This window comes from Paramisgurnus dabryanus, chromosome 9 (assembly GCF_030506205.2).
Source record: "Paramisgurnus dabryanus chromosome 9, PD_genome_1.1, whole genome shotgun sequence".
Classification (NCBI taxonomy): domain Eukaryota; kingdom Metazoa; phylum Chordata; class Actinopteri; order Cypriniformes; family Cobitidae; genus Paramisgurnus; species Paramisgurnus dabryanus.
Genome location: NC_133345.1, coordinates 7,630,422 through 7,655,545, shown reverse-complemented (window position 1 = coordinate 7,655,545; position 25,124 = coordinate 7,630,422). Strand labels below are relative to the sequence as shown.

At 37.3% G+C, this 25,124-nt stretch overlaps 1 protein-coding gene across 1 annotated transcript in view; it reads left to right on the top strand.

The window, feature by feature from the left end:
- The window catches only part of pid1 (phosphotyrosine interaction domain containing 1), a 31,773-nt gene extending 10,142 nt beyond the window's left edge, over positions 1-21,631 (top strand). Inside the window, exons 2-3 of the mRNA XM_065282888.2 lie at positions 6,645-6,791; positions 19,129-21,631. Of these exons, the coding sequence (XP_065138960.1) occupies positions 6,645-6,791; positions 19,129-19,617 (636 nt within the window). The 3' untranslated portion in view covers positions 19,618-21,631. The remainder of the gene's footprint in view (positions 1-6,644; positions 6,792-19,128) is intronic.
- The last annotated feature ends 3,493 nt before the right edge of the window (positions 21,632-25,124 follow it).

Genomic DNA, 25,124 nt, shown 5'->3' with positions numbered 1-25,124 from the left:
TGTAGGAAGGACGGCAAAAACATCTTTACGCTGCCTTGATCGCGTTTATCTGTTCCTCTTTTAAAATCAATGCTTTGTTGTTATCTTTTAGAACAGACTCAATGTCAGAATCCACACATCTGAATTCTACAGCGACAGCTATTTCATTGTAAATAGATTCAACACACGCGCTCTTTGGTGACATGGTTGATTACGTCACTGTTGATCATCTGTCCATCATCGTATAAAGCCCGCCCTGACAATTTGATTGGTCGACCAGCTTTGGGTCTCGCATAGTAGCTCCTCAACGGAGAAACCCCAGACCGATCTTCCCGTCCTCAAAATGTTGTGGGCGGGGCTAAGATCGGCTGGCACCCAGGCTATGAATATTCTGCATTAAATACAAAAATTGTATGTCTAGAAGTTAACTTTTGGCATTACAGACCTGCCCCATATACTTAATTTTGTTTGTTTTTACATACTAACGAAATGTTGTTATTATTACAGATGTTGTAGATAAAGCTTAACCTGAACACATACGTTTACACACATTCAACTCAGATTTGGTTCATTTGATATCAAGGGTTAGTTTGGTTAAAAGCATTTTTTATTTACTCTAGGTGCAGTTAATCAGTTGATCCAGATCTAAATATTGGGAAAATCGCATTTAAAGTTCAAAGTCCAAATTAAGTCTATAGCAACATATTACAAGTTAAAAGGTTTGTTTGGTGCTCTTTACTGGCTTACTGCTGTAATGATGTTGTGGACTGAATTGGGAAATTGTAAGCTTGATGTGGAAACAAACTTGAATGGGAAATTCCCGAAGACAGTTAGGAACGAGTGCAAGTTTGTAGGCAAGTTTTGTATATTTAGTTTGTGATTTTGCTGTGTCCACATAAATTTACGGTAGGAAATGTACAACATATCTTAATTTTAACCCCTGCATTGTATTTTTGTCTTTTACAAATATACTTGTGTGACTTATGACTGATTTTGTGGTCCAAAACTCAGTATATGTGGTCCTGTCATCTTGTTTTCAGGAGCGAATGATTGTTCTAAGGAAATGTAGTCTCGCTAGACAGGTGGTTATGGATCTTTAAAGACCCTTTTACAGCCCACGTGATCAAATAGCCTGCGCACGCAGTTTGGCGACAGAAGTGGTGTTATTCCCCAGTGATTCTAACGTGTTAGGAACTCAGAAAGTTTATTAAAACAGTTTCCCAGCATCAAAATGTTTGGTTGCACTAATATAATATACTAATATACGTATATGTATCTGGCCACTTTATGTTTAGCCATCTGTTAACGTCTTCTGTCCACTCCACATAGTACACGGATCTGGTAGATGTGAAAATAACTTTCTCTGTCTGTGTTGGTTCACTGCTGATTCTTCCCGTACTTCCATTGCCAATATGCGCGCACATACATGCCATGTCATCATTGTGTACAAACAGTAAAAGGGTCTATACCAAAACACATTGATGACAGACTTTAGGACGAAAAAAAACAATGAGATGCTGTGCACTGAAACGATCCACTGGTTAGTCCAGTTATGCAGTCTAATGGCGCCTCAGTTACAACAGAAAAGGCACGTGACTATTTTTGAGGCGCATCTAAAATTTAGATTTTTGAATTTTCAGTAAATGTGTTTCCATCACGGTTACTTAAAAAGTGCATACGTTTTTTTTTTAATGCGCATTTTCAGAAATTAGGCGCATCTTGGTGTTTACATCCGGTTTCATGCAATATTCCGAAATGCACATAAAAAAAATTGGTGGATGTACACCTAGATAATGTTGATGTATAATCACAATACATTGTAAAAATTAAAAACTTAACTGTACCGTAAAAAAAAACTGCATTGCAAGACTTTTACCGATACATATTACACAGCCCTAGAAAGTATGTACTTAAAATTATTTAAAAATGTCTTTAAAACATAGAATAAAGCAATAAACCCCAAGAAGCAGTGGGTTATGGCCTATACGGCTTCGCGTCGTGCCTAACAACGCCCCTTAGCTGTTATAAAATGCACTGGTAACCCAACGCTTCGAGGGGTTTATTGTGTTTATAAAACGGTTACTTCATACGCATAACGTTAGCAGGATTTTATAAAATAAAACCCAAATAAGTTGTAATTATATTAGTACAAATATTACTCTTCCGCCAAACAAAGTAGTTCCTCAGAATCAAGTGTGACTGAAACAGAGCGCAGTTTACAACCAACAGAGATGCAGCAAAGACACAATGAAAATATGATTTAAGACTTTATTATGATTTAAGTGTTTATTTTATAAATCACCATTCAACTTATTTATACATTAACATTTATATTGTGCAACTGTTGAAGTGATGATCAAATATGCTTGGAAGCATGCTGAACTCTTTCCCATCAGCATTTTTTTTTTTTTTTAAGTTGGCACCCAGTTTTAGTATAAAAATTATCTTCTTTAAATAAACTTAAAATATCAGATGAAAGAACAGACCATCCGCTTTACAAAAAAAAAAAAAAAAAAAAAAAACGTTTCATCCTACCTTCATTTGTTGTCTTATCACCTCTCAAATTTTTTGGCTAACAGCGGAGATAATTCCATTTATGTGAATAACTTTTGTAAGATATCAGATTCAGTGCCTGATGAAAACACGCTGTTTGTGTCTGTGAGTGAATGTGTCAGTGTTTAAATTGGGTAAGATCACCACCCAGTGGATAATAGCAGACGTATGAACTTGAGTTATAAACTCTTCAGACAACGTTTTCTCTTTATCGACGAGATGACTCAACAATATTTATGGACATTCATCTGGATATCGCCATTAATTGTGCAATTGTAGACAAATTAAAAATATGACTGTGGTGTTTATTTTCATAAATCAGTACGCAACAACAGTGGCGCAGTGATACTTATGTAATGTGATCTGAACCGTGAGGTTACCGGTGTATTTTATCACGGCTTAGAACGCGTTTCAACCAATCAGAATGAAGAACCAGAACTGCCGGTTTTATAAAAAGTAAATTTAACAAGACTCTCTGTGTTTCTGACCTATACATTTGGGAGAGAAAATTGCTGAAACATGCTGCCAAAAGGTAAAAGTTGCCAAAATCTGTGTGTGTTCTGTAGTGTATTAAATATGAAGTTTGTCAAATATAATCAGGCTGATAGCCACCAGAGACCCTTCATGAACCGTTTCCATTGTTTCACTAACTCTCAGCACCTCTTTCAGCGTTTCTCTCAACTTTCTCTCTCTAGGTGAGTGATGTATGAATGACCAGGGTCGATTTGGATCTTGTTAAAGCCATCACTTTAGGACAAACCCACAAACTTCTGTTCAATGTTTTAAACACTGACATTGTTTAGTCCATCTCAGGAAATGTGCACATCTAGTGACCATTTAGTCCAGATCTGACAAGTACTGGCTCTTTGTTTTTCCCGCACATATAAACAATGTGTTCACAAATCTGCTTCTAATTCACTTTTATCACTGAGCGCAGTTAAACCAAGTAATAAAAATAGCTCTGTGCGGTGTCATTCGCATTCTTGGTTTTGGAATGAATGCGTCTCCTTTCAATGAAAATTATTCACAAATCCTGGAACGTACACTCAATCATTTGAAATGTATCAGTTAATGATCATATTGCTACAAAACTAACAGCATTACATGCATACATATTTACCTTCATTTCTACATTTGTGGTGATACATGAACACTCAAATGTACTGCAGTTCAGAGCCAAATAACACAATATGAAAAGAGACCTGCAGTGGAATTAAATTGAATTTGGATTGAGACCAGTTTAAAAAAGTGTGAAAACCGTTCTTGTTTCACGGCCAGAATGGTACAGACTCTTAAAAGACGCATGGAAACAACAAACTCAAGGCATTTGCAGTGCAGGTGTGGAAGTCATTAAGTTCAGGCCATTGGCCGCAGTGTTGGCAAAGAAGTGTGTTGAAGTGAATTGTTGCAGATACTGGCAGGCTGTATAAGAAACGCAGCAGAGAAATAATTTGAGACATTTCCGAGGTTCAAAACAAGTCTAGCAGAAGCGTCTTAATATACTAGGAGATGGAGGGAGATATTAGTCAGAGTAGATGTCATATTTCATTTGAAACTGAGGTATTGTCTACTCTGTTCAGTGTAATGGTCTGGTGAAGCAGGATGTTGATTGTTTATTCGGCCATATGTCTTTTCAAAAAACTTTAATTGGGAGACAAAATCCTGGAAAATATAATTTGTGAAATTTCTACTATAAAAAAGAACAGTAGGTTTGCATCCCAGGTACGATACCGTGAACTTCAAGACAGAAGTTCAAGATGAATTGACGTCCTGGCCGATCTTCTCAAGATTATGCTCGACTTTGTCTTTTGGAAAGGTGATGGTCACGTGTTGTTCTCATGCATCCAGTGTTGAAGTAAACAGGAAAATGTGCATAGACCCCTGCTGAAATTAGGACCTCACTCTGGGAATGTCCTCGGTTTCTCAGAAACTTTGTAAAAATGCTCTGTAGGAGGTGAAGTTTGGAACACAGTATCTTGTTTCCAGGAAGGGAGGTGGATGGTGCTAACAGTGCTCACAGTTTCAATTATCACCGTTTTAAAAACACATTGTATCATGATCTTGTGAAAACTAACCCGGTCTTTATATGTATATGGAATTGTGGTACACACACACGAAGGAGTCAGATGTCAAGAAAGCTAATGTTTGTATGTGTTAGGCCTACTGTTTGAACAAATTTTTCAACTTGGAATATTTTCAATTTTCCTTAAGCTTTACAACCTTAGTAATTTAGGCGTATAGGATGAAGAAGGATAATCAAACAACCCGTACTGAGTTGCATAATGTTTGTTGCCTAAACACCTAGGTTTTTCTCTGGTAAAGTAATTAAATACTTAAATATAGCTGCAAGCAGCAATACCGGGGTCAAGCCGAAATTCTTCGACCGCAGCCAAAGTTATAGGCGTGTAATACATTTGTCTGACGACTAGGTGGCGCTGCAACGAAACTGTGCAAGCACCCTTACCCCGGATTTCCACCGACTGCGGAGCTGCTGCAGATCAGCTCCGCTGCGTTACGTCTCCGCTCTCTGCCGTCCGCCAATACCCACCAGTTCCGTTTTTGTTGCAGAGCGGCTGCGTGCTGAAGTGACGAGGACCCATGAAGTCTCACAAATTCACGTGATGATCGCGCGATACCTAGTTCTGTCTCTGCCCATTATGCCGTTAAATTATGACGTTTTTACAAACCAGCCCAGATCACAACACGAGATCTCGCGTAGACAGAGCAGTACATCAAATCCTCAACCAAAAAATAAGAAGGCTGCTAAAACATTTATATATGCTCTATCTTTAATGTATTTATTTGAAACTCCCTCTGGCTCTGTTCCTGTCTATTATTTGTTGTTTCTGTATTAATGACTTTATTTGTGTGTGTTTGTAATGTTTGTATTGCAAAGATTTAATAAAAAAACACGAGTTCTCGTGAATTCAGGTATGATCACGCGATAAAGTCATGGCTTCGCCCTGCGGAGCTGTCCGGCATCCGTCAAAAATAGAAGCTCTGCGTATTTGTGCCGGAGGGCTGCGGATGGCCGGAGCTGTGACGGATTCGGAGCGCAGTCAGTGGAAATACACACATTGACTTGAATGGAAACCAATTGACTCCGCAGCCGTTCCGCAGTCTGTGGAAATCCGGTTCTTTTTAACAGGAGTTTGCCAAAACGTGCAAAGAGTTGGATCTTGGAAAAATGCTTGAACAATTATTTATTAGATGCTGGTAGATGTTGTTTTGTTCTGTCTTGTCACTCCTATGCCGTTTTGAATCTTATTTCTTTTAATATCTCCATAAACTCCTTTTTATTTAAAAGCCCTTATATTTATGATTGAAGTTATAGATTTTCTATACGCCTAAATTCGTTGACGTGGTACACGGAATTGGATGAGCGAATTGTTATGAATTCCATAACAATTGTCTGTAGATACTACATTCTGATTTTCGTGGCAATCGGGCAAAAGCTCTGGGACGAGTTCGCAAAAGTAGGTTTTACAAATAATTCAAAATGGCGGAAAAATGTTCATGACGGAAAATGATGTCATAGAGTCCAGTCGAATCGTCTTGAACCAAGGAATCAGAAGAAACAAGAATTTCTAGTTTCTAGGATTTACGGATCAGAAGTTATAAGCAAAAACGTAAGTGCAAGTTTGGACTGTTGGTGGTGCTAGCGGGTTTGAGAAAGAGACTCCAAATTTGCTGTGAAGACTTTTTGGACAGTCCTTTATAAGCGTGCCAAATTTCATAACTTTCCTATGTACACTGCTATGGGCTGCCATAGACCGCAATGGCGGAAGAAGAAGGAAGAATAATAAGAAAACTAACGGATACAATAGGGGTCTTCGCCCATTCTGGGCTTGACCGCTAATTAAAAACTTAATAAAATCTGATGGTAACCACACAGTTGACTTTACCTATTGGTTTCCATAGTATGATAAACAAATACTATGGAAGCCATTGGGTACCGTCAACAGTGTGCTTCCCATCACATGGCAGAATTTGTCAGAATTAATGTTTCTTTTTTTAAGTTTCATAATTTTCAACATAAATTCATCGGTCAGTTCAGATGGTGTTTGGGGTGTTTTACAAGCTTAAACTGATCTTATTTTTTTCTCTTTTAGCATTTGCAGTCCATGCTGAAGACCAAACTCAATGTGCTGACACTCCGAAAGGACCCACTGCCTACAGTGATCTTTCATGAGCCAGAAGCCATTGAGCTGTGTTCCACCACACCTCACACCAAGAACCGCGCACACACCGGATACAAGGTATGGAACTGACACAAATAAGTCTTTAGGACACTGGATTCTTTTGCCCTGTCATTCAGGGCATGAATACAGAGTGATCTCTCACGTCTTAAAGCTACAATAACATAATTCATCTCTCAATAAAATCAATCTCTGCTCTTGACTGAAGAACTGTTGTTCTTTATTTGAATGCGTGTATATTTAATTCATACACTGAAGACTGAAGTGTTTTATTTTCATTACTTTTAATGGTACATTCACACGGGGCATAAGCGTTAACGCTTAACGGAAGGCTTGTCAGCCAATCACTGTGGCCGCAACACAAGCTCCGGTCTTCCATAAATGTAATTGGCTGGCTCTGCCTAGGTTATTTGCATAAGGCGATATGATTGGCTGACGCACGTGTTGCCGCTTGAAAAGTTGAGAAATGTTCAACTTCTGCCGCGAGCAACGGCACTGACGCGGCGCCGACAGATCCACAATTCCGTTCGGCAACACTTGACGTCACCCATAAAAAGTGAATGGGAAGCGTCAACGCTTATGCCCCGTGTGAATGCGCCGTAACAGGCATAAGCCTTTTTAACTCTTTCGCCGCCAGCGTTTTTTAAAAAAGTTACCAGCCAGCGCCAGCGTTTTTCATGATTTTCACAAAAGTTTAATTCCTTCCAGAAAATGTTCTTCTTTAAATATATAAACATACAATATATGAAATGAAAGAACAGACCCTCTGCTTTCAAAAAAAAAAGAAAAAAGTTTCATCCTACCTTCAGTGGTTCTTTTGTAATACGCTTTTGAATATGGGTAGGTTTCTGCAAAAACACCACATTTTGAGCAAAAAACAGAGATAATTACATTTTTGTGACAGATTTTTCATAGAGATCCCATTCAGAGCGATCTTTAAAACAGACACGGACATGCAGCCACTTGCCATAGGGCAATACTTCCCGGGTTTAAAAAGTTGCAGAAGGGCGCCACCTGGTGGATAATAGCGGTATTGAGAAAATCCGGAAATACTCGTCATTGGCAGGGAAGCGTTTTCTCTTGATTGACGAGATATCTTGAGATATCTCGTCAATGGCGGCAAAGAGTTAAAGGCATATTAAATTGCTCTTTGTAGAAGAAATATTTATTGTGCTTATTTATTTGATTCCCTATAGAAACAATGTAGGCTACAGGGTTTCCTGCAGAAAATGTGTTAATTAAGGTGGTAGAGCTTAGGTGGTAGGGTTTGGCGGGTGATCGGTTCCGGGAGCGTGACAATCAAAGGGGCGGGGCATACTTGTCCGGATGAAAATTAAAATATTTTATTTAAAACACTCAAATACAAATTAATTTTGAAGAAGCTATGTCAGAAAATGAACGCATACTAGATTATTAATGAATTTAATGTTTTTACCTCTAACAGGAATAGCTGCGTGATGAAGTGAAACCTAAGGGGTTAATTAACACAAACTAAAGCAGATGTTGTAGAACGTCAGGCGAACGATGATAGATGGCTCAAAAATGGTAAAAACTGATTATTTCCCACTAATTATTACATTATCTTAAAGGAGTGTAACTATTGTAGCATGTAAATAATGCACATAAAGTGAGGAAGAGCGCTCAACAATTATATCTAATCAACAGGCACCTGAAACCTAGCTAGCAGGTTGCCCAAACAACAAAATCACCAGCTAACTTACTTTAAATTTGCAAGATTTATAGACGAATACAATAACAGGCTGAAATAACCCCAAAACATAAGTCCACTTACAGTTCTCACAGACACACGTTTTATTAACTGGCTATCCTCCAGACATGACGGACCACGTCTTTGAGGCTGTTTACACTTGGCATTAACATGCATTTTCGTCGATCGGATCACAAGTGGACGACGTTAATGCCAGGTGTAAACGGTGTTCAAAACTTTTTGAGCTCGTCCACTTTCGACCACTTTCAACCACATCCAGAGGTAGTCGAAACCACTTTCGATCGGATCGCTTTGGAGTTGCGGAACGCATGTGGTTGAATGCGTTCGAACAGCCACATGCGACCGCCTTCTCTCCGCCCATTAATCTAATCTGAGGTATTAAACACAAGTTTAACGTCTTTTTTTGACTTCTGGCGTAAACATACGGTGAACAGCGCTATTTTTAGCCTTTCATTGATAAAACTAAAGCGTCTGATCTCCGTAGTTTCGTTTTGAAAGCGTGTGAAAGTTGCGCGATCCTATTTCATCAATTGCGCTGAAAATTCAGAGAATTTTAACTCATAATTACTCCCGCTCGGGTTTGAATGACAGCAGAGAGACTCGCCCACCGTCTCACAGACCACCCCCTCACAGTATTCAGGACAGATGCGGTCGAAAGTGGACAAAAGAGACGGATTTAAATACCAGGTGTAAACGTAATGTGTCTCTCTCGTCCACTTGTGATCCGATCGATGAAAACGCATGTTAATGCCAAGTGTAAACAGCCTCTTTATCTCATTTCGGCCGTGTGGCGCACGTGTTTTTTTTTTTGATGACCTAGTTAAGGCGGTAGGGTTTCCAAGCTTAGGTGGGCTGCCTGAACTGAAATGTGCTGCGGGAAACCCTGGGCTACCTTATTACTGCAAGAAATATAACAAAGACAACATCTGTGGTATTACTTTATGTAGAAAAAAAGTAAACAGTTACAGTCAACAAAGAGCTTGCATATCCGCTTGAAGGATCAGTATCGACCATTGGTATCTGCCGATCATAAAGACAACAAATTGGTAAACGGTATCGGTTGCAAAAATCTTGGAGGATTCCTAGTATCTGGTACGGCTCACTTTGGTTTGGAGGCAGGGAATAGAGTGCAGCCACAGCTCACAATGTGCATGTTAATGTGAAACCAATATGATAATAATAATATTAACTATCATCATAAAAGCCTGCGATAGTATCGTCTATTGACACCACCCTATAAGCACACTCTGGTATGGATCATAAAGTGTAGTGTGAGTGCAGACTAGTGGAGGATTGGGAACGGAGGGCATTTGATACGGTTTGGTGCGGTTAAGTATAATGTCAGTGAATTCAAAATTGTGTGATTAACTGTGTGAGTAACACATTTGCTAAGGATGTGTTTGTGTGCTGAAAGAAAAAAAAACTGTCCAAATACATATGCTAAAAATATAAAAAATCTCTCAAGGATATTAGTCTGCTAAAGAAGCTGTAACGCTGTTGCCATGGAAACCTCAGCATCCATTCATTGCAAAATGCTAGCTAAGACACTCACTTTGTCTCTTCATCGCTTTGTTTGCATTTCTCATATATCTCTCTAATGTTCTTCTTTCTAGCAATCATTTTTCAAAAATAGTAGTTTAACAATAAATATCATACAATGATGAAAATGTCTCAACAAATGTGTGCTCTAGAGTTGTCACATGAATTCATCACATGTATATTATCTAGTAAAAAGTATGGTGAAATTGTCACACTGGAAACAGGATGGAATCAAGTGCATTGCGGGACACGCACTATATCCCATGCATACATCACACGGTTTACAGTAAACCTACTGTACACAGCAGAAATAGCGAGAGTAGTATGATACTATGCTGTCTGTAAGTTTAAGAGCCACTATGATTGCTGCCACATTTTGACATATCTGGCACATGCTCCTGCTCAGTCGACGGCCTCCTCATTGAGCCCAGAATATGTGAAACATTTCACATATTTTCATCTGTGTATTTGAACATGCTCCTCAGAGAGTATAAAGTATCTGGCATAACTCAAACACACACACGACCACAAGCATTTCAACACTTGGGTGTAGATGGGTTTTATTATGATCCACTTTTTCTTTATATAGTGATTATTCCCATTTTATCCCACGTGTTGTTGCCTGAAAGTAGTTGTGTTTGAGAGAACTCGTGAAAGAGATGAAAATAAATGAGACTTAATCATCTATTGAAGTCCTTTCATTATGTAACAACACAACAATGCCAGTCTATATGCTGCTGTTGCCATAGAGATTCTCTCTCTCTCTTTCTCTCTCTCTCTCTGAACCCCCTAATCTCATACTGTATGCAAGCATATCCTATAGTTTTTAAAACTGATCTGACTTTTTAAAAAATTAAACCACGTTTATAAATGTATATAGGAATATAAATCTTTATTTTGGGGGGGGGGTTGCTGCAAGGGTTAATGTGGGTTTATCAAGATTTCCGATGACAATGTTTTTACAGAGATGTGATGGAATGATGCATTTGTGTTAGTAACAGTGGTTTCTATACTAATCTTCTCATAACGTCGAGGGTTTGTGGAATTGGCCATCCATTGATCCGGATCAGACATGGGTTTTAGTCGGCACCACAATCCTGGATAAACACATTCCACGTCAGCCCTGATCTCTTCTTTTTATTCTCTTTTTCTTCCAAGAGATGAATGTGGGTTTTGACGTATTTGAGTAAATGTATAGAGAGATTGATAAGGATTTGAAACATTTACGTACATTATTTTTTCTATTTTTCCACAATAATACGTCGCTTTTCCATCCGTGGGCCGAACTATTTTAAGAACAGCAAGGAATGGTTACAGTTACACAAGCTGTTTATCCAACGACGTGCAAATCCATTTGGAATCAATTGTTCTATTCTGTGCCAATCCGATTGACCCGGTACAAGTTATGTGTACCTTGTTTGTTACAGACTTTCTCAAGAATGCTTTTTAGGCATTCTGGGTTAGCGTATAAGTTTCTGTATGTATGTTATCTATGAGGTATTTACGTAAAGGCATACATTTTCAGCTACCCAAGCCTCATGTTATACACTTTTCTGAAATATATCAAAATGCAATCCATAAGGCCAGAAAATTTACAACGTTGGCAGATGCTTTTATCCACAGCAACAGCTACATTTTACCTAGTATTCAAACCCTTGACCTAAGTTTCACGCTGGATCAGTTACAAGAACTCATCTCTCTCATAACTTAAAACATACTCTACACAAGTACGCAGATACAGATTCTTGGCCGATATATTGCAAACCACAATACCCAAGGATGCAATGGGGTTATCTTTACATTTATTTGCCATGTGTTATTACTTAGGTAAAGGTGCATTGTTGGTGCACCTTTCAATGTGCTTCCCAATCTTGGTCCTCGAGCACCCCCTCCCAAAAACTTTTAGATGTCTCCTCTCCTTATTTAAAACACCTGATTCAACTTATCAGCCTCCTTCCAAAATGGTAAACATGTCTCCCTAACAAACTGATGTGTTAAATCAGGTGTGTTAAATAAGGAGACATCTAAACATTTTGGGAGGGGGTGCTCGAGGACCAGGAGCAGTGCCTAACATGAAAGTCGCCATTTTGTGCTGCCATGTTTTTACTGTAGCCCTTAAAGAATTAGTCAATTTTCTTAAAAAAAAATTACTCACCACCATGTCATCCAAAATGTTGATGTCTTTCTTTGTTCAGTTGAGTAGAAATTATGTTTTTTGAGGAAAACATTAGAGGATTTTTTTCATTTTATTGGACCCCAACACTTAAAAGTTTTTTTCAATGGAGTTTCAAACGAGGCATAAAGGCCTTATCTAGCGAAACGATTAAAAATTGAAAATATGCACTTTTAAACCACAACTTCTCGTCTATCTGCGGTCCTGGGATGCGTCAGCGCGACCTCATGTAATATGTCATCAAGTCAAGAGGTCACGGATGATGTATGCGAAACTACTCCCCAGTGTTTACATGTGTGGAGAAAGAGGACCTGTCCGACGTTGTTGTATGTTGAATGATACTAATAAATGTCTTTGTGTCAGTTTATTGTTTACAATGGTTTGCAAATGTGCGTTTCATATTTGTAACACGTGACCTTTCTACATCACTACGTGAGGTCGTGCTGGCGCGTCACACAGCCGGAGGAAGAAAGAAGTTGTGGTTTAAAAGTGCATTTTTTTTCTTGTCAAAAAAACAATCGTTTCGCTAGATAAGACCTTTATGCCTTGTTTGGGATCGTTTAGAGTCCTTTGAAACTCAGTTGAAAAAACTGTTAAGTGTTGGGGTCCATTAAAGTCCATTAAAATGAGAAAAATCCTGGAATGTTTTCTTCAAAATACATAATTTTTTCCTGACTGAACAAAGAAAGACCTCAACTTTTTGGATGACATGGTGATGAGTAAATTATCTGGATTTTTCTTTTAAGAAAATGGAATATTCCTTTGACTCTATAGAGCGCGTTTTGATCCTACGTTGTCTCAGATGATGACGTGTTTGTCTTGTGGCGGCTACCATAGCTTCTCTATGCATTTCGAAAGGGAGGGATGAGCTGTGGACTGAGTCATTTGGTTGCAATTTACAATCTCACCTCTAGATGCCGCTATAAATCTCTACACTGAACCTTTAACTAACTGTAAATGTTACAGCTAGTTTCTCTTAAAACTGTTGCTCCACCATGGCAGCTGTTGACCTGAAAAATAGGTAATGTTACACAAATGCCTGTTGCTAAGGGGGCCATTATGACAAAAGTTTGTACTTGTGCAAAATTACTCATCATTTAAATACTCTCACATAGACAAATTTGTTCTTGTGTACGTGTGTATGTGTGTGCGGTAAAGGAAAATATTTTTGTGTTTGTCTTAGGTTTTCTCGATTATGGGCAGTTATTTTGGTTAAAATGAGAACCCCGATTACTCAGTGACTTGCATTTATTTAACCTTTTTCTTAAGTGAGTGTTGCAATAGGCTACGCAAGTTAAAGCAATGGTGCCTCTGAAGTGCGTTACAAACACATCTGTCCACCTAATTTATATTTGAATCGCACAATATTCGTCGATTATCTTGTTTTTGCAAGTGTTTGAATCAAAAAATTTTAAAACGACTAATTGCACAGCCCTAGTTTGTCTTGCGTGTGTGTTTTGGTTCTGTGTGTTTGTGAAAGCCTTCATTATGAAGTCAGAAGTGAAAGATTTATTTTGTGAGCTCGGTGGCGTGTACAAAGTCTGTTCTGTGTGTTGTTTACACACACGATGTTAACAAACATAGCCAACCCCCCACACGCAGACCAAATATAGTCATTAACATTTCTTAGCACAAACTTTCAGCGGTTTAAGCACACAAACCCAGTCTTTCACATACACACACAAACTTGATTATATGCAGTATATATGGATACATGCACTTGGCTTTATTGTGCAGCTGTGTAGCAGGACACATACGGCTCTCATTCTGCGAGATGACTGGAACGTTAACATCCCGCTCCGGAATGCAGAGCTGGTGAGGAATTCTCTATTTTTTTCTTCTGAATTATACATGGAGTTTCCTCAACTACAGCGCTGATCATTGGTCACAATGCTGCCACCTGCTGGAGACACCTAACAGCTCTTTGGTCTTTGGCTCTTTGTGTACTAGAAATTTTTGTTTGTTGTAAAGCAATGGTATGCATATTAATTGTGTGATTCAACAATTAGTTTTTATCATCACACAAAAATGATCGCTGTATGTGGCTCTATTCTTGTCAGGTATGCAAATGTTTTTGTAATAATCAACAGTATCTACACTTGATTTTTAAATATAACTACATTTTTGGCCACATAGTGTTGCATAACACTGTAACACAAACAACATTGTTTCCACATCCGTTGTGTATGTGTGTGCATGTGGAAATATGAAGGGGGGAGGCACATTGAGCGTGGAAATTGATTATTTCCCAAAAACTGTGTAAGAGGGAAGGCATGCCCCTCTTATGACTGTTATGGTTCTGATTTGTAAATATGTCTCATATGACGCCATATGTACGGTATTCTTATTCTCGTGTCATACTAATGCATTGCACAGTATTGTTGCTCACTGACTCTCTCTATATATATGAGAGCTGTGCATCAAAGGCCTGGCAGTGCTGCTAAATCATTGGATTTTATTCGGTTGCCTGTGGAGGTATGAGGATGGAAAGATGAATGAATGCTCTGTTGGTGTCTAGACTGTGTGGTGACTGAGGAGCATCAATCCGTTTGATGGTTTTTCACAGTTTTCCCCTGAGGGACATACACACAGACAGACCCACCCAGAAACAGACAGCATAGTGGTGTGATTGAATAAACTCTCAGAGAATAAAGTCAGTCACGTCATCATTAAAGGAAAATACATGAAGGATTACGTGACGTGTGTAAGCAGCGGGTTAGTAATGTTTGGAAAAGTTTTTGTCTTTTTTTTTTATATTTATTTTATATAAAAACATTTTGCACTGACGTATCTTAAAATACAATGGCAAGAAAAAGTATGTGAATCCCTTGGAATGAACTGGTTTTCTACTGTGATTTGCCATAAAATGAGATCTGATCCTCATCTAGGTCACAACAATAGACAGACACACTATGTATTAGCTTACAACACATAAATAATTCTAGTTTCTTGTGTCTTTTTTGAAAACAAGCATTAAACATTCACAGTATTGGAGGAAAATGTAAGTGAACCCTTGGATTTACAACTTGTTTTATTTTAAGCACAGACCTGCAGATCATTCAGAAGGAATTTTAGCACATAAACATTTAAGGTAGAATAATAGGAAAAATAAATGGATCATATTTGGTGTGTTGTGAGCTTATACACATTGTGTCTGTCTATTGTAGTGACCTCGAATCCTAGATGAGGATCAGATCACATTTCATGGCAAATTACTGTAGAAAACCAGTTCAATCCTATAGGGGTTCACACACTTTTCTTGCCACTGTATATCAGTGCCATTGTTTTATCTTGATGCACACACCACACAGTATAGTTTTCCTTTTTTCCAAAACTTATACCACAGTACTCATTGACACTACAACTGATCATTGTGTAATATTTTTTATACTGATGTCTTATTGTGATAGCATACATTTTAGATTTATCACAATGATGGTTTTGCAACTCAATCCAAACCCATTTTTGTTAAAAATGGACAGTCAACCTCTCAAAAAAGAATACCCTGTGTTCTGGATCTATATTATTTATTTGGTAACACTTTACAATAAGGTTGTATTTGTTAACATTAGTAAATGCATTAGCTAACATGAACTAACAATAGTCAATATAGTTTTTTATAGTTCAACATTAATTAATCTGAGTTACAACTTAGTAACAACTTTTGATTTTAAACATAGATTAGATTAACCCTAATAAGACCCTTGGGGTCAATTCTACCCCCAAGCCACTTCTTTAGTTTAAAAACATGGTTCCCTTCATCTCAGTGGAATAAGATTTTGTGACCTTTCCAGATTATCTGTCAAGATTCATATAAAAAAATGCTTGATTCGGTCGTTCTAAAGAGGTGTAAAAAAATCACCAAAAGAGGCCCTTTGGGGGTAAAAATTACCCCAATTGAAATGAAAAAAAAAAAATGTATTTTTATTTGTCAAAAAAATCAATGCATCCAGAATAAATCTGAAAAATGTAACACAAGGTAGGCCTGGTACTAGAGCACAAATGCAATATAGAAAAGACATGCTCAATCACACACACACACACAAACACACACACACACACAAACAGACACACACAAACACACAAAGTTATGACTGCCACAGAGAGCATTTTTTACAGAATTTGGCAAAAAAACAGCCACAGATGCAGACTCACATACACAAAGACGCAGTAAAACTTACACACACAGAAAGACAAAGTCACAAATGCCCGCGTGCACACACACACACACACACACACATGAACGCACACAGACACACACTTACATTCATTAAAATTTCTGTGGCATTTTGTAAAAACAGACATTTTAAAATGCAACAAAAACTAAAATTATTTGAAATAATATTTATTTTTAATGTCCTTTCTAATGTTTATATCAGGGCCGGATTATCCATAGACGGGATTGGGCGAGTGCCCTGGGGCACCAGGCAATTGGGGGCATCAAGGGCTCCAGACTATGCGCAAATATTTTTTTTTACAAGTACTCGCGCATGTGCAAACATGTGGAACACCCTGGGGCACTTCACTGTGTTAGTCCGGGCCTGGTTTATATAAACATAAATTCACAAAATGTATCAATAAAGTAGTGATGTTGAGCAGGTGGCCACATCCAGTAAAATGAATGGGTCTCTATGGGCATCTGCTGGTCGAAATGATTTATTTCCTAAACTGTAATTCTTTTATGTTTTTTTTCTAAACACCAAATGGCCGAATTCAACATAACATCTAGATCAATATCTAAAAACAGTTAAAATCAAATTTAGATCAAACTTTATGTGAATTTTTCATAACAAAATTGATATTTTACAGGAAAGCTAATGGTGTAGTTGAGGAATTTAGTGGTAAACGGGTACAGAAATACTTCATATCTCCCAAAACACAGCATTAATGTATTAATAGGAAGTAAGCAACAAATATATTATTTGTATCATTAAAAATGTATATAATTTTTTTAATCACTCTTTTAATTTCTGATTAAATTAAATCATTTTTACCCCCAATGAACTCGTAACGTATACAGAAAAATAGGGGCTTATTCTATTAATAAATAGTAGAAGTATTGTTTATTGTTAGTTCATGTAAGCTATAGCATTAATAAGTGTTAACAAATATCAAAGTGTTGCTTTATTATTCTTCTTCTTCTTATTATTATTATTATTATTATTATTATTATTATTATTATTATTATTATTATTTATTTGAATTTTTTTACTTAAGTTCACATTATAGGTCTAATGCAGTATTATGTTTTTATATCAGTTAACAAACATATTTGTTTACTAGTTGTTCTTGTTTTCATGGTAGGTTTTATTTGCGACAATAAGGATTAGTGTTATTCATCAAGTACTGGAAAACATGCACACAAATCCTCATTTCTCATCTGTTAGTCATAGTGCAGTAAGGCTTTTGTTTCTTTCAGGTCTAATGTTTTCCAACACTTCTTCCAGTAACACTCATTCTCTCTCTCTCTTTCTTTCTCTCTTTTTCTCTTTGTGATGTAAATCATTTTCAGAAGAGAAAAGATATTACTGGCATTTCCTCTCCAGCTCACAGAAAGGCCTCATGGCTCTGTTTCTGACACGAGAGCAAATCTCTATATTAAAATACTGTGAATAAAGAGGAGTGAGTTTGCATTCTGGTATTTGTCTGGTATGCAGTTCTGTTACCAAATACAGCACAGATGTTTGCGCTCTTGCTGTTGCATTCTTTTTTTTTTTTTTTTTGCAAAGTTTGCACAGTTAAAGTAATAAAAACAATTTATTTTAAATCTCTGTCCTGTAAAATAATGTGAAGGAGAAATCGAGGCCAGAATTAGACCTTGTGGTGCAGACTAAACAGAACGTCTGGAAGAGAAAAACAGACGGCCAGACATTGTTTTTCTCCGGCAGTTTCACATTTTCTTCCCAAATCTTTGCCAGAAGCACTCACATTCAGACTGCATATCAAGAGCGGTCATTCACTACTGATTTTTTTGGATCTTTCGGTGGACTCTTGGAAAACAACATGCATTTTTTCTTGTTTTAGATTATTGACAAATAACATTGTCTACAATAATGAACAATTCTTTAAAAAAAATAATTTGACAAATCTTGTAATATCATACATTTATGTTGGTTCCATTCATGTTTTTAGAAAACATTTATTTAATTTTTAACAAAATGATTTCATTAAAATGTCAAGTGTAACAATCAAGTAAAATAGTGAAGAAAAAGTTATTGTGAATGAAACATAAATTTTTTCATTAGTTTTGAAAATTATAAAGTTTTACAACCTAAACTAACTTTGTCACTTTGCCTGATATATTTTTTTTATAGTTACTGTCTGTGGTGTAATTTCCTGTTTTAACATTATTCTTGACATGGGATACAATGAAAGGTCTTGTTTTTGTTTTATATTAGATGAGACGAAAATATTTTCAGTTTTTTATATCATATCAATGTTCTAATACTGCAGTAGAAAAATTTAATACCAAAAAAACTGGTGAAGCAAAATGTCCTACTAATGGTGCCTTTTCACTGCATTTTGGGAGGTTTGGGGGGGTGCACAGTACCCAGTACCTGGTACTTTTGTTAAGTACCACCTCAGTTGAGGTTCAAAGTGAGCCGATACTAAAATGTGAAGTGCAGACGATGTAGATCACTGATTGGTTACAGAACATTGTAACCACCAGCATCTAAATGCAAGATTTTTCAGCAGTGAAAAGCAGTAGAGGTGGCACACCTATAACAAAAAGTCTATAATCCCACCCCCTCTAAAGCGATACTAAACTGCAGTGGAAAAGCAAACCGAGCAAAAGTAAAGCGTCCCAAGCCATGTCGAAGGCTACTGTGCAGTGGAAGCGTGCGATAATAGTCCCCTTTTATCTTGAGCCTTCCATTGTGCATGTAAGCATTAATGTAAAGATGTTCCTTATTTATTTTATTTTTAAAGTTTTTGTGTTTTTCCCCCTTTTCCAGGTGACTTACCTTGGCAAGGTGACGATCTCTGGCACTCAGTTCTTGTCTGGCTGCACAGAGTCAGCAGTTGTGGGATTGTGGGACACAAAGCGAAAGTCTTTCACCCACGATGACTCCATCACCTCTACAAATGCCATACTGGAGATCCGCCCATTCCAGGTGCGACTGCAGCACCTGGATGGGCGGGGCGAGGCTACGGTTGCCATGGACACCTTCCAGGTGGCTCGCATCGCGTATTGCACGGCGGATCACAACGTAAACCCAAACGTGTTCGCGTGGATCTACCGGCAAATCAACGACGATCTTACATTCCAGATGGACTGCCATGCTGTGGAGTGCGAGAGTAAATTAGAGGCAAAGAAACTCGCTCACTCCATGATGGAAGCCTTTAAGAAAACCTTCCACAGCATGCGCAGTGACGGACGTATCCACAAGAGCGGATCATCTGACGAGTTTCCCGAAGAATCGACCACGCCTGATGATGGCTGAGGGCGGGGCTGGGCTTCTATAAAGTGGGGAAATGGGGGCGTGGCAGTTTGAGATAGGGCAGGTACTGGTTGGTTGGTACCGTCTTATTATCCTTATCCTTAGAGTCACTCGCTCTCTTTATCTTTGTGCCATAAAAGTATATTCAGAAAATGAGTAATGAAATCACAAAAAAGCCGATGGAAATTCGAATGTAGGGACAGTAATAGAGATAGAAATGATCAGAACAGTATTCAAACCAGTAAGCTGACTTTTGCCTTGATTCTGTCTATTTTACTAAAGCATATACACGTGTATTAAAAAGACTTCAGTAAGGTACAACACATTATTATGAAACTTTGAATTTGATGGTTACACTCCCACTGGAAAGCTGCTGTTTTAAATATAAAGTGAAAAGTTGCAAGAATTTATTGCATCTTGTTTAGTCAATCAAAAACTTGGGCAATTCACATTCTGTAGGGGTATTGGAGGGGGGTATTGGAAGTGACTTTTTAAAGTAAAACATGGGTCATTTTTGGATAACTAGAAGCTTCCCTCTGCGAAGTATCGTTTCAGAGAAAGAAATGATAGAATTTTGATATTTATGGCAGACAGCCAGCCTAGGGCATTTGTTTACTGTTATTGGGCCATAGACTCATTACCAATTGGGACCAGACATCAATTTTCTTGTATTTTAAAGAATACCAAAAGTTTAGTGTGTGTGTGTGTGTGTGTGATATAGTGTCTGACTGCCGCTCATGAGCCTTTTAATAATTATGGAACGGGTTCTCTACAACAAGCTAAAGTGTGCAAGAAGTATGAAGTATGCTTGTCTTGTGTAGTTAGTGTGTGCCTGAGGATGTGTGTGCGTGGTAAAGGGTGTGAGAGATGTTCCAGTGATACATCAGTATGACATCATGCAGGGCTATTTCATTTTTAGGTGAAGTATCCCTTAAAATGAAAAGACTTGATTGTCACTGTCAAGCACCTTTTGTGTTTTATGTCGTGAGGGCGAGCGATGACAAAATGTTCCTTTAAGGCTGATATTGTTTTGACTGTGCTGCTTTTTTGTACAATGAATTCCTGTTTCCAGTCCTTTATGAGCATACAGGGTGTTGGGGGATCTTTGAAAGAGCTGTGTGAATGTTTGTGCAGGGTGAGGGAGGTTCCAGGACCCCAAAAACATAGGTATCCCATAGAGTGCCTGTATATTCCCCCTATGCTGAATGTATGTCTTTTGTGCTGCAAGCGCTATATGTGTACTGGTACTGAAAGCCTTGTTTTATTATTTTTTAGATTTTTAAATAATACATTTGTATTCGCGGGTAAATTGAAAGTTGTAGAAAGGTTACGTGTCATTATTTGTACATGGTTTGTACAAGATGAGATGTGTGCGTGTGTGATTTTGTCTCAAAATATCACACACACACACAGACGACACTGCTCCACTCGCCTGTGAAAACCCTTTTATAGGGACGATGGATAGTGGAAAACAAATTGGGGTAATGAGGAGATCCACACATAATTTGTATTTCAATTTTGAATAAAACTGGAGTCAGATTTAGGTTGTATTGGAGTGGAGCTGGTTTCAGGAAGAGCAAGATTAAAAGATTTCTGGGTAAATGGGCATCTATAAATATAAAGAAATATATATAAAAGATATATACAGTGTATTTGAAAATATTTCATTAAGCTTGTGTAAATACAAATGTATCCATTTTTTTCTTTTAATACTGCATTAAATGTAAGATATTTTGAATGAAGTGATAAGCACCATTAAATGAATCAGTATTATGGCCAACTGTGAATCTGGAAGGAAGCAAGCCTGTGAGTGATGAATTATCCGGGCAGATATGATGAAATAAGTGTCTTTTGTTTTTATTCATTGCATTTGATTTTGTAAAATTGTAGACATTCTCACTACATGTCTTAATGGCTCAGACTCGCTTAAATGTTTTGAAATGTTACCGTATGTGTTTTTTAATGCTGTATTTGCAAAGAAATGATCAGTCATATATAAAATATTTACCATGGTAAATGGCTGTGTTGAGCTCTTTTGTGGTAAGAGTTTTGAATTTTTATGAGTATAGTTTTGCTAAGGGTTGATTAGTTGTTATAATGACCTATATATAATGATAGTACAGCTACATGTGGCACTGGACCACAAAACTAGTACTAAGTAGCACAGGTATATTTGTAGCAAAAGCAAAAAATACAGTTTATTGGTCAAAAAATGCTGATTTTTTTAATGCCCAAAATCATTAGGAAATTAAGTAAAGGTCATGTTCCATAAGGTAATATTTTTAAAGCTATTTCTTACCGTTAAATAAAAAGTAAAACTTTATTTTTGTGAGTGCAACTTTAAATGAGATTTAGATTTTTGCACCCTCAGATTTCAGATGTTCAAATAGCCAAATATTGCCTATTCAAACCAACAAACATCAATGTAAAGCTTATTTATTTATTTAAAAAAGATCCTTATGATTGGTTTTGTGGTCCAGGGTCATAATATGCCCATCTTGATAGGCAGTGTTACATGATTATGCACCTTTTTACCCATTTGATGCTGCTAAACCTATAATGTTTCCCATTATTTATTTTCACATTAAGTCAGAGAACCTATGACACATTGTATATAGACCTGTATATTATAGGTTTATATAAATATTGTCTGCTATACAATTTACAGAGGCGGACACTACTTAAGTATTTTTACTTTCTACATAAAAGTAGATTTCGTGTAAAGTATTCAGATTTTATCATTCTTTCTACATACATTCCAAAGCATATTATCATATTTTTTTACTACATTTCATAATTTCAAGTATTTGGTTTATATTTAATATTTAAGTAAACATCTAGTATTTTTTTTTACTTTTACTTAAGTAAAAAGTACTTTGTACTTTTACTTAAAAATTGTGTACTTTTACTTTTCTTATGTAATTAGGTATTAAATAAATTTTAATATGCAATATAAAGGAATACACACATGATTCTATGCTTTTGAATGTATTGAAACAATTTTAGTAAAGTAGGCCTACATTTTTTCCCAAGACAAACACACTGATAAAGCACAGATGCTTGGAAAATTTACTTAAAATACTTACGTAGTGTCCGCCTCTGATAATTTATGTAATAATGGCCGTTTCTCATACGGAAGGCTGCATCCTCCGGAGGTCGCATATGCAGGCTACATACGTCATCAAGCCTGGGTTATTTTATTTAACTGAGCACATTCGCAAGTCATAAGCATATTACATCGATTTACGATTAAACTAAGAATAATTGTCACTTTATAATGCACGCAGTCTACAAATGCGACTTCCGAAGAATGCAGCCTTCCGTTTGAGATTCTCAATACGGCTGCAGCCTGCGGAGGTCGCATATGCAGGATGCACACGTCAATAAGTCTGGTTTATTTAAATTAACTGAGCATTACATTCGGAAGTCATAAGCATATTACAATAATTTACAATTAACTAAGTATAATAGTTAACTTTATAATTGTTAATACTCTGAAATAAGACTGTCTTGATGACGTATGAAGCCTGCAAATGCGGCCTTCGCAGGATGCAGCCTTCAGATTGAGAAACGGCCATAGTCTGAAGATGTGCCTTTACAGTGCACTTCCCTATCAACCAGCAGATGACACTACAGTGCTACAAAAACTTCTTATGCCTCTTTTCTTTCGTTCATATTTTACCTCCAGAGGGCACTGCAACGTTGTGGAGACGCTTTGAAAATGTAAGTATTACACAGTGTTTACGTCAAATTAAATGAAGAAAAATGGATTGTGCTGCACGTGCAGCTCTCCTCACAGCTTTGATGGGATTTTTGTTAAGATATATGTTAGGTTTGTATTAATATAAACTTAGTAACCTTAGTATTGATTAACGTCATCAATACTGGAGAATAATCTAAAAAAGTCTCGAGGCAAAGAAAGCGCTATATTTCACCTTGACCACCAGACGAGAGGAAAATACCCAGCTCGCCCGGACAGGTGATTGACACATTCATTAAACAGTAGCTTGCTAGTGAAAGAGTTTAATTGTAACAACAAGGTAACCTTGAAATCACTTAACCCCAGGCATTTTACTACTTCTGTGGAAATAAATTGTATGCAACTTCACCTAAGAAGACCAACCTTTCGTTTAGTAAGTGACCTGGACAAATGACTAAGCATTAAGCTAGCATGTAACGTTGTGGTTAGAATCATTAGGATTATTAGGTAAACATTAACTCATAAAAATACATGTTGTAATGCCTAATCTACTTTTTAGATAATTCCTTCACACCTGCTCTTGGTGTTTGTCCCTTAATCTGGTGTTGTTTATGGTAATGAGAGTTAGCAGCAGTTGTATTGGTTTAATTTAATAGCTTTACATGCATTCACACCATTACATAAGGAGTTCTCATGAGTCATAACTGTCAAAGTCAACGAGATGAATAAGATTTAATGTCAGATTCAGCCATGTGTGAGGACGTTGAACATATGGGATTGGATCAAAGGTTTACATAAGCCTCTTCTGCACCAGTACACCTATTTGTTGCTTTCTCTCTGAAAATACTTACAACGAAAATATTCACTCTCCTGTGTTTAGCTCTGAATCACACTTCATAATTTAAATACTGAGATTGTTGTGCGCAGATTCACACAAGATATTTGGAGCCAGACTCTTTACCCTGTATTACATCATCACATTCACAACCCCCCTAAATATAACTCCAATAAAATTCTTTGGACTTTTTTTGGCACAAGTGACTTACAGTGCATAACAATGCACACATTTTTATCAATGTGTGTTTTCTGGGTTTGAACCCATGATTTTTTTGTGTTGTTAATGCAATGCTTTACCACTGAGCTGGAACATTTACATATCTTGCCCCACTCCTTTTAATTTTTCATGTATTTATGCGGTGTTCGGTGTTGAAAAATCTCTCTTCAATCTCATTTTCTTTGTGTGCTGTGTCTGCAGGTAGAGAAGCTTTGTGCTATTCAAAACAAATTACGCTATCGGTCATTTACAATTTATGCCATTGTCAGTGCCAGTTTGCTTTATTTGCCTTGAGAAAATGAAACGGTGAAAATGTTCTTCAATCATTTAGATTTGCATTGTCTGTAATAAAGTTCAAGAAAGGAGGGCTGAGCAATGCATGATGGGTAGTAACTTAAACAAGCTCCAAATCAGTGCCAGACATCTGCACCCTCTTCAGCATCCGTCTAGCTGATCCCACCACTGGGTGCTTTAAAAGGACTGCGTCAGATTAAGCGGTACTATGTAAACGTATCTAAGATCTGTAATTTACTTTTACAAAGCATTAAACATCCAGGGAATACTTTTCCTACCAATCTCCTCCATCTGTACCATCAACCTCAGCAGTGGTGTGCTGTGACCTCCTTTACCAAAACCTTAAAGTGAACCAAGACCAGTTTGGGGTTAGCCTTGCACTGATTTTTAGATCTTGAATCCCTATTGAGAAATGCATAGGTGCGATGTGAGTAATGACAAGACATAGCTTTGTCAAAGATA